This window comes from Embiotoca jacksoni, unplaced genomic scaffold (assembly GCF_022577435.1).
Source record: "Embiotoca jacksoni isolate LCO1_2020_lvr unplaced genomic scaffold, fEmbJac1.0.p SCAF_26, whole genome shotgun sequence".
Taxonomy (NCBI): Eukaryota; Metazoa; Chordata; class Actinopteri; family Embiotocidae; genus Embiotoca; species Embiotoca jacksoni.
In genome coordinates, this window is record NW_027185377.1 from 3446060 (window position 1) to 3456191 (window position 10132).

Below are 10132 nucleotides of genomic sequence, written 5' to 3' on the forward strand. Positions count from 1 at the left end.
CATTTCACGCCGATCCAGCCAATCAATGCGGTCTGAGGGCGGGGCCTCGTTACCGTCAGAAATGTCCCAGCCAGGTGCTTTGGGAAGGTTCACACAAACATGGACTCAGGTACGCTCACCGCCCCGGTCAGTTTTGGATTATTCACAGAATGAGGGATGAATTTAAAGAACATTACGGGCACTTTTCGGTGTCGTGTGTCCGGTCGTGCTTTTGAGGAGAGAGCGTTAGGAGAGCTGCCGAGCTGCGTGCGGTGTTTATGGGCTTGAAAATGTGCGGTAAGTATTTGACGTCTTCGTTTATCTTCGACAAGACGCAGCAGATAATTCTACAGCAGGGGCCGGAAATATGAGCTGTTTTAAACGTCGTGTCGGAATTGAAGACGGAGAACAAACGTAACTCTCCGTGACCGTCTCCGTGTGTTAACGTTACATTTGGCCGTTTGAAGCCGCCGCAACTTTTGACGCTTGTTTTAGCGCCTCTGTCCATGGTGCTGAAACACCGGGAGAGGCTTAAGGGGGGAACCCCGAGGTGACGACACACTTAACCCGGGTTAAGTTTGGTGACATGTAACCATGGTGTCGACACCATGTGACATCCTGACTCTAAAGTGGGTCAGGCCTGTCTTAAATAAACCAATTAAATCCTGTTTCTCAACCAATAATTAAGTCTGCTGCAAGTTTATCTTCAAAGGCTTTGCAGCTCTGCATGCTTTGACAGGTTGTTTAACGTGTCCTTGTATTTCTGTTTTTTTTTATTTATTTATTTATCTGTACAACTGTTGCTTTATCTGGGAGACTCAGACAGGTGAGAGAGATGCAACATGGGCAGGAATGGGCCAAAGTGTGACTCCAGGAAGCCAAAGGGTCCGTCATCATGTCACAAAGCAGCCTGCATCGGTGAGTTGTCGTCTAAAAACACGACACAGTCACTACATGCGTTTTTAAAATGTAGTACTCGGCTCCGGCATGCAGGGAATGCGGAGGACAAAACTGCCTGACGATCACCTTCCCTCTGGCAGGCTCCTCCACCCGGAGCTGAGCCCCCGGTGGAGCGCGTGTGAAAGGGGAACCCGCCGGCCTCCATGGCTCACTCGTCAGACCCGTCCCGCAGGGAGAAGACCCCCGGGACCCAAGGGTCACACACGGCTACCCGCAACCTCTTACGGAAGAAGGAGCAGCGCCGGCGTGGAATCCGATCCTCCTCACCCATGGGCCGGGTCATCCTCATCAACTCTCCTGTGGATGGTAAAGGAGACGCAAGTTACAATCTACAGTTTGTGAGACTAAACATAAATAGGACTCAAGACTTCTTCGTATTCCTGTTAGAAATAAGATCAGAGCGTCAAACTCGCCACGTTTTTTTTTTTTATACCGAAGCTTCAGGCTGCAACAGATAATCAAAAACAAGAGCCTCAAATAATTACTAATTACAAGTACAAACATAAAATGAGATAAATGTAGGACAATATCCAATAAAAATTCAACAGAAGGTTGATGTCAAAGCTTCGTCAATCAATAAAATAGATTTACACTAAGTTACAAAATCGCAGATGATGATTTTCTTAATAATGATCAATCAATCAAGTAAATTAATGTATATTCACATTAGTTTCACTGATAGAGACCCGATACATTATGGTGCAGTAGATAATAGAGTATTTTAATTTTTACATGCCGTGCTTTAGATTAACATTCAACTCCAGCATCTTATTGGAGGAATACAAACTGTAAATAAAAGCATATATGAACCCTGAGGGAAAGAAAAGACGTTTGCAGGTTTTAAAAATCAAGTAACTGCAATTTTTTTTTCCGGATAAAATACGATAGGGAACCTCTTAAGATGCCTGAGAGACAAAACCCAGGACAAAAAAGACATCATTCAGTGCACCTGTTTTTCTGCGAGTTACACACTTTTTTTAGCTTTAGTTTTTCTCAATGAGCTTTCCAGCAAGATTGATAGTACAATAAGAGGACAGTGATAAGTTAGTAACGATATTAAGTAAAAAAAAAAAAATAAAAAAAAAAATGATGTCCTCTGAGATTAGTGAAAATTTCTGTTTATCAAAACACAACCCGTGTGATATGTTTCAGGCGGAGACGATAGCGAGGACCTCCATACCATCACAGTGGACAAGAGTGTGGACGGCAAGCTGGGCTTCAGCGTGCGCGGCGGCTCCGAGCACGGCCTCAGCATCTTTGTCAGTAAGGTGGAGGACAACAGCACAGCAGGTAGATGTGGAAATACTCCGAAAACTGATAATGATGATGACGTGTGATGCAATAAGAGACTTTGTCATCTGTTACTATCTTGATGATGACTCTTGTTGCAGTTGTGACGTGTGTGTGTGTGTGTGTGTGTGTGTGTGTGTGTGTGTGTGTGTGTGTGTGTGTGTGTTTACAGAGGAAGCGGGTCTGCTTGTAGGGGACAAACTGGTGGAGGTGAACGGCGTCAGCCTGGAGAGCATCACCATGAGCAGCGCCGTGAAGGTCCTGACGGGCAACAACCGGCTGAGGATGGTGGTGAGACGCGTCGGGAAAGTCCCCGGCATCCGCTACTCCAAGGAGAAGATCACCTGGTGACGAAGAGAGACCGATGTTGATTATTATTATTTTCTTCACGGGGTTTTGAAGTAACACTCAGTTGTGCGTGCTGCTGATGTTTCAGGGTGGACCTGATCCACAGGCGCATGGTGGTGGAGGAGAGCGGGCGGACGCCTTCGGAGACCAGCTCGGGCAGCGCCCTCCGGAGGATCGTCCACCTGTACACCACCTCCGACGACTACTGCCTGGGCTTCAACATCCGCGGGGGAAAGGAGTTCGGTCTGGGCATCTATGTCTCCAAGTAGGTGCATCCGCCGCCATGGAAAGAAGGAAAAAAAAAAAATACACATGGAATTACCAAGGAAGGAAATAAGCGTAAAAATTTGCACGACTTCACAATCTCTCCTCAAAACTGTAACACGCACTCCTTCCTCAGTGTTTTCTAGTCTTTGTTGCTTAAAATGCTAAAAACAAGGCTCTAATAATTACTTTATTGTCCATTAATCTGCGGATAATTTTCCTCATTATTAAATTGCTGTACAAGAGTAGTAAAATACGACTACTCGGTCTTTGGTGACAAATGTCTTGTTTTGTTCGCGCAAGAATCTGAAACCAAAAACTATTCAGTTTAACCTCCATTTTTCAAAGACCGGGAAGCGTTTGAAAAAGTAAAGAAAACAGTTTGTGGTTTCAGCTCTGAATCTCTCCCCGTCTCCGTTGTCTCAGACTGGATCCAGGTGGCCTGGCCGAGCAGAACGGTATCAAGATGGGGGACCAGATCCTGTCCGCCAACGGAGTGAGCTTCGAGGACATCAGCCACAGCAGCGCTGTGGAGGTGCTGAAGAGCCACACGCAGATCATGCTGACCATCAAGGTGAGAGCGGCGACGCGCAGCGTTAAATCCTCCACCGAGATTTCTTGTTTTTACACGTGCGCACAAAAGATTGAACCACAGGGTTCCCGCCGGTCCATGAATTTCTGGAACATCGTAAAATGATCAATTTTAGACAGAGAAAGTCAGGGGATTGGATTGTTTTATGGAATATCATGGAGTTGTGTTTAAACTTTAGCTGCCGTTTATCAAAATGTAATATTTTCCATGAAGTATTTTTCTATATTGTTAAAAGTTTAGTTTAAAAAAATTAATTAAACAGACACATTTCAGCTGACAGGACAGAAGCATTTGTGGCTAAAGAAACTGCTTTTTAAAAAAAAAAAAATTATTATTGTTTTTCATTTTTCTCCATCATAAATCAACCAAAAGTCATTTAAAGAAAAACCTCCTAGAAAGTAAAAGTAATCCAGCGTGATATAAAACTTCCAGCCCCTGTAATCTGCTGGTCAAGTGTTGAACCGTATGCTGGACGTTCGGTGTTGAAGACGAGCTGGATCACGTTCCATAACGACTCTTTGTTATTAGAAGCGTGTCGGCTTTTTCCTCACGGCATCGGCCAGATGACCCGACATGCGTTTAACTTTCTGACCTGTCGCCTACCTCTTCATCTTCAGCTCTCTGTCACACATGAAAAAGAAATGAACGCGAACTCCACGAGCGGCGTGGAGCTGGTGTGTGTGTGTGTGTGTGTGTGTGTGTGTGTGTGTGCGTGTGTGTGTGTGTGTGTGTGTGTGTGTGTGCGTGTGTGTGTGTGCGTCAGGGGCCCGACAGCTGGCACGCAGTCGTAATATCCCTCGCTCACTTTACTTGTCGCAGCGTTGGGTTTCGCGCTTGTTAAAAAATAGCCGGGCCGTGTGCATTATTCACCAGGCGGCCGGGATCGGGTGCTGATCGCTGTGTTCGGTGCGAGTTTTAGTTTTGTCCCGTGGAAACTGAACCATTGTGCGGGAGTTAGAACGCATCCCGCCGATCAAAGGTTACTAGAAAGTCAGGAAGGGGAGATGTGTTCGGAGACGACGGGGTCGAAGTTTGCGTCTAAGGTTACTCTTTTTTTTATCAAATATAGCCATCCCATAAAAGTTTCAACGTCTCTACTGTATCTCATTTGCATATCTGTGTCCATATCTTCACAGGAAGCAGGTCGATACCCTGCGTATAAAGAGATGGTGGCGGAATACAGGTGGCTCAATAAATGTATGCATGTTTTTTGTTTTTAAACCTTAGACTAATTGAAAGCTGCAATCGTGTCCTATTTCGATAAAATGAGAGTTAGATGTTCTGGTGTTTTCTTCCCTCAGTGGCCAACGGCACTCAGAAATCTTCCTCTCAGGGTTCAGAGTCCAACTCCTCGGCCTCCTCTCTGTCGTCGGGGACTCCGGTCAGCTCCCTGAGCGGCCTGTCGCAGGTCATGTTCCCGCCCAGCCTGCCGTTTGCTTCAGACATGGTGGACGTCTGCATCTCCACCGAGGACCAGAGGTCGGCGTCAGATCGTTTAATCAAAGTTTGATTTTTCTCACATTTATCTCGAAGCAACACGAACAAATACCAGAGCTGATTTCACTGGCTTTCGGGCTTTTGAAGCACATAAAGCGACACGCCAACCACACCGGGCATGATCGTGGTGGTTTCTATGTCCAGGTCTGAGTCCGACCGAACTGAGACCGCCATGCAGACGGACCTCCCGTCTCAGAGGACCGGCGCGGACACGACTCGCAGCCTGGGACCGACCACCCTGCTGAAGGACACGATGATCCGTGCAGAGGACGGCCGGGGGAGGACGGAGTCGCCCAAGACGGCCGTGCTGCTGGCCCTCAGCCGACCGAGCCGGCCCATCAGCCGGTCGCAGAGCCAAGTCACTGTGGCAGGTGAGCCGGCGTGAAGGTGAGTTTCTACGAGTTCGTGTGAAGATTCGAGCGGTGATGGACCCGCTGTTTCCGTTCCATCGCAGAGATCAAGCAGAAGAAAGAGAAGAAGCAGAAAGGGAAGGACCCGGAGGAGAAGAGCACCCTGCAGCGCTCCAAGACCTTCGTTAACCTGCTGTTCAGGGGGGGACGCAAGAGAGACACCTCCAGGGGGCGCTCCAAGTCTCCGTCCAAGGACAAGGCTGGCAAAGGTAGCAGCAGTTCTTCATCCGAAAGTACATTCAAGATATTTCAATCATTTTCTATTGATTGTTTCAAGGATAGGCTGACACGGTTGTATATTTTCTCCTCCTGTCCATCTCTGTACTTTTTGTCCTTTACTTCCAACACGTGAATCTTTAAAAACAAAACAGGGTCACGTATATAGTTTTATTCAAATAGTGACTCAGCAATTTCATTTCTCAAAATAGCTTTAAACTGTTTAATCAAACTAAAACAGGATTACATGGTAGATCTGGTGCTCTGAGCCAAAGAAACAGCTGCAAGATGGTGAACTGTGTTCACGAAGGAGCACGCCACCGAGTGGCACCAGTGTGGCTTCGAGGTTTTTTGTTTTGTTTTGTTTTTTATAAACAACAATTGAGCTCTACACACACAGAAATAAGATCCGTCGGGTTTGGCAACACATCACACGATCAGTTAATTCCTTTCTTTTGAGGTTTGTTGATAATAGAGAAATCTCATCGTTGTCCCTTCTCAGTGATGATAAACAGCAGCGAACCCCAAACAAACACGGAGATCTTAAAGACTCCGTGAGGACTGCAACTGTGTCATTAAGCGACATCAAGGTTCAATTTAGACGTCGTGACCTGAATCCACTCTGTAATTTCGTTAGACGGCCGACAGGTCAACGCGATGCCAAATTCAGAGATGCTGGGAGTGGTGGAGGACATGGCCCGCCGGCTGCTGGCTGAGGAGGAGGTGTCCGCTGTGATGAAGACGTGCCGAAGGGTAAAAGGAAGCTTTGTTCACAGCAGACAGACTGGCGTGAAAAATATTTCACATTGGAGTTGTAAATGTCAAGACGTAAAACTTCTCTTACCTTTAATGTTCACTAAACTGCTGATTTTGACCCCCCGCAGTACGTTGCAGAGCGGTCGGTGGAGAACCTGATACGCCACCTGCTGGTCGTGCTGGACCGACCGGAGAAGCTGCTGCTGCTGAGAGAAGTGAGGTGAGGAGGAAGTGAGGCTTTATGAATGTTTAGATCAAATCCCTGTCTGAAATTGGTGATAATCAGAAGGCGATAACATGATCAGAAAGCATATATTTTATACATCTTACATCAGAATTTTCAGATAAAATATGCAGAAATATACATTTGCTTTGGAGATTTTCTTTATGCCTGCAATGTAATTAATAAAGTGTGTTTACTCCGTGTCATCAGCCAACATGTAAACAGCCAGACAAACAAACAAGTGTTACGAACGCTGCCAGAAGGGGCTTAAGGGTTTTTCAGGATAATCATCTCAAACCCAAACGTTCCTCACTAAGACCCTGAAGTCGAACTAACGATGTTTCGCAATGTGACACAATAAGAACAATGACTCAGCGGGTTGTTGTTTTTTTTCCCCTCTCACTCTCCTCCCCTGTTGTCTTGTTTCTCAGAATGCTGCTTCCCCCTCCGGATCTCAGTTTATTCAATAACATGGTGACGGCCATTGAAGTGGAAGCCTACAACATCCTCAAGTATCGCTCCAGTGAGTGTGATAATTATCTGAGGAAGGTGTCACTGAGCTGCTTGGTGGCTCGTTCGTTCACTGGAATCAGGTTTTTAGCCACACTGTGAAATCCTCAGCTCATTTTCTCACATCGTGTCCTTTTGTCCGAGTCATGAAACAGAAAAAAAGAGTAGAGTAGTTCCAGCTCTATTCTGTAAAACGTAATTCTTTTACTAACGTATTTGCCATTTCCGTGAATCAGCGTCCTCTCGTCTCTTCGTTGTAGTCAAAACTCCTCCTCTCCGCTCTCCTATGTCCGGTCGAGCACCCAAACGGCGCCTCATCACTCCCATCCCAGGTCAGTTCCTCCTCTACGAAATCATTCCATGTAGTTCTAATCTGATTTCTTTTTTTTTGTATTTCTGTCATGTGTGCTGTTCTGAGAAATCTCGGGTTTTCTTAAATCCAGTCTTTCTCAGAATCACAGTCTCTTCTTTCTCCTTAAAATGTGGTCTTGATGATTGAAAATGTAATTCTTTCAGCGATTTCACGTCAACGATAGAAATCATCTCGATAGTGTAAAATAGCATCTCTCTCTCTGCAAATGCAGTTTTAGTCAAGAAAAAGGTGAAAACTGCACAAAGTGTTCGGCACGATAACAATAAAAACACTGAAGTCAAGTCAAAGTTGTGCGACAGTGAGACATAATTCTGATCCAGTATGTTAAAAAAAGTATGAGATGCTGCCATGAATGTTTTTTTTATTTTTTTATCATGCAGAAATGGATTTCCATACTTGTGTACTGAAACCTTTTAAACTACAGCCAGAGATAAATTTAAAAAAAAAAAAGACAAAACATGAAAACTGTTCCAACATCTGTGCTGCCTCCAGATTACATGGGAGGCTTTGAGCTCCACAACACCGAGGAGGTGGAGAAGGAGAGCCACCTACTGGAGGAACTGGAGAAGCTCAGCCTGACTACGCCGCGGGGGTTCGGGGAGCGGCCGCCGACCTCCAGGTCCTTCACGCCTCTGCTGGACATACCGGTGGACGGGTACGACGCGGAGCCCTCCGACCTCCGCCGTCCCGCCGCCGTCCCGCCGCTCCCCAACTGGCTGCTGGCGCGCGGCGCCGACTCTCGCCCGCCTCTCCGAACGGACATCGGCACCATCCGCTCCGTCCACTTCGACGAGGTTTCGCTGCACTCCGCTTCGGACACGAGCTCGGACCGCAGACGGCCGGCGTTCAGGAACGGCCACTCGAAGGGCCGAAAGGAGAGGAGCGCGGACGGGAGTAAAGAAAGCGTGTTCACGCTGCAGAGCGCCGCCCGGAGGAGTCGACCCTTGTTGTCGCAGGTGTTCGGTTCGAGTCCCGATCAGCAGGCGGAGAGCGAACGGATGAACGGACATCGGGTTTCCTCTCAGAACAGACTGAACGGCGCCGAGACCGAACAGCCGTACGAGCTCCAAACTGTCAGCATCTCCAAGACCAAACAGTCTCTGGGTAAACGTTTCTGTTTTTACATCCGGCCTGGCAGAATCAGAGTTTACTTATGAACCATGTTTGTTTTCATACGTTTCTCGTCTTTACGCCTTTTTTTTTTTTTTTTTTTTAAATCTATTTACAACTACAACATTTTCCCAATTTAAAAGTATAAATTATACAAACCAAGAGTTTTTGAGAACGACCTCACTGACTTGTTGTTGTGACGCCGCAGGCATCAGTATATCTGGTGGGATGGAGTCCAAGGTTCAGCCGGTGGTGAAGATCGAGAAGATCTTTCCAGGAGGAGCCGCCTCCACCTGCGAAGTGCTGAAGGTAACAAAACCCGTCACAGATACGAGTTTCTGCAGCGTTGAAGCCTGAAAGTTTACATTATTTCTACCAAACAGGATGATCGTCCTGTCCAAAGTATGATGGACAATATGGACAACAATTTTTTAATTTTTTTTTTTATGCCATCACATTTTCTGTGCTTTGTAGCGGTATAAAACAATAATTCTTAATGTATTTAATTTAATGGACACAATCGACACTCATCCTAGCAGCAGAAAACTGATGGATTAAACCAAGTAAAAATAATTTAAATTCCTTAAAGTTAAACTTTTTGTCAAATTAGAAATGTGTCGGTTATCAGTTGATCTTAGTACAAGAGAAAGTATCTGAAGTAACATTACTGTCTTTGGTAAGCAAGCACGAATATTTAAATTAAATTACTTTTTTTGGTCTTCTTTCAAGGAAACTTAAGTTCAATATACTTGAATTGATCTGTTACCGTATCTGACTGGATCTCATGTCTCATCTCTCTGCGCCCCAGGCTGGATTCGAGCTGGTGTCCGTGGACGGAGTCTCTCTGCATGGCGTCACCCATCAGCACGCCGTCGACATCATCCGAAAAGCCTTCAGCAACAAGGCCAAAGATCCCATGTTGTTCGTGGTCAAAGTCCCCAAAGCCCTCTGAAAAAGAGACATCAGCAATGTAGGAAAAACAAAAATCTGGGATTTAACTGGAAAAACCTGTAAACCAGCCCACACACACACACACACGCACACACACACACACACACACACACTGACTGACTCACACAGTGCTGAGGTCTGGGAACAATGAGATGGACACTGGGAACTGTAAACAACCTGCAGAGAAGAAGCACAAACACGACCTCTCAGAAGAATTCTCCCGATGCCTTAATATGTCACTTTAATCACCACCCAGGAAGTTAGTGCCTGTCGAGAACATGATCTTCTTTTTACATTTGATGTTGTACTAACATCCGTTAGTGTATAAAACTCTCAAACACGGATCAACAGTGTGTGTTTATGCTCCTGAAGATGTTGCAGAATGACGAACTGTTAACTCGAGTGCCTTTTAACGCTCTGTGCAATGAACGTATAAAGTAGTTTTCATGTGAAGTTGAAGTCACATTTTTGACCTGCAGGGGGCAGACGTGAGCCGTTCAGAGTCGACAACAGAGTGTTCGCACCAAACCACAAAATATCATCTTAACTAAATGTGTTCCTGACAACTCATGCAACAAAAAAAACCACAAAAAAACCAACGAATTTACACCATGTTACATTTGAATGCATGTTATTTGGTGCAATATTACAGT

At 45.8% G+C, this 10132-nt stretch overlaps 1 protein-coding gene across 2 annotated transcripts; it reads left to right on the forward strand.

The window, feature by feature from the left end:
* The first annotated feature begins 61 nt into the window (after window positions 1-61).
* Window positions 62-10131, forward strand: LOC138204724 (PDZ domain-containing protein 7-like). 2 transcript variants are annotated; one of them, XM_069160161.1, is made up of 18 exons: window positions 62-276; window positions 796-897; window positions 1020-1245; window positions 2092-2229; window positions 2402-2576; window positions 2666-2842; window positions 3268-3415; window positions 4570-4630; window positions 4735-4912; window positions 5075-5301; window positions 5385-5549; window positions 6194-6309; window positions 6441-6532; window positions 6967-7058; window positions 7306-7377; window positions 7911-8522; window positions 8737-8837; window positions 9337-10131. In XM_069160161.1, exons 3-18 carry the CDS (start codon window positions 1083-1085, stop codon window positions 9478-9480), a joined length of 2661 nt encoding a protein of 886 aa, XP_069016262.1. In that variant the 5' UTR covers window positions 62-276; window positions 796-897; window positions 1020-1082; the 3' UTR covers window positions 9481-10131. The 2 variants fall into 2 exon arrangements, with proteins under 2 accessions (XP_069016262.1, XP_069016261.1); XM_069160160.1 differs by having other exon boundaries at window positions 802-897.
* The last annotated feature ends 1 nt before the right edge of the window (window position 10132 follows it).

Bases quoted from the DNA above. Each gene is read 5' to 3' on its own strand.
- LOC138204724 (XM_069160161.1), top strand. From the start codon at position 1,083: ATGGCTCACTCGTCAGACCCGTCCCGCAGGGAGAAGACCCCCGGGACC. The intron at 2,577-2,665 runs GTGACGAAGAGA...CTGATGTTTCAG, and splicing joins TCCAAGGAGAAGATCACCTG to GGTGGACCTGATCCACAGGC. The intron at 8,838-9,336 runs GTAACAAAACCC...TCTGCGCCCCAG, and splicing joins CCACCTGCGAAGTGCTGAAG to GCTGGATTCGAGCTGGTGTC.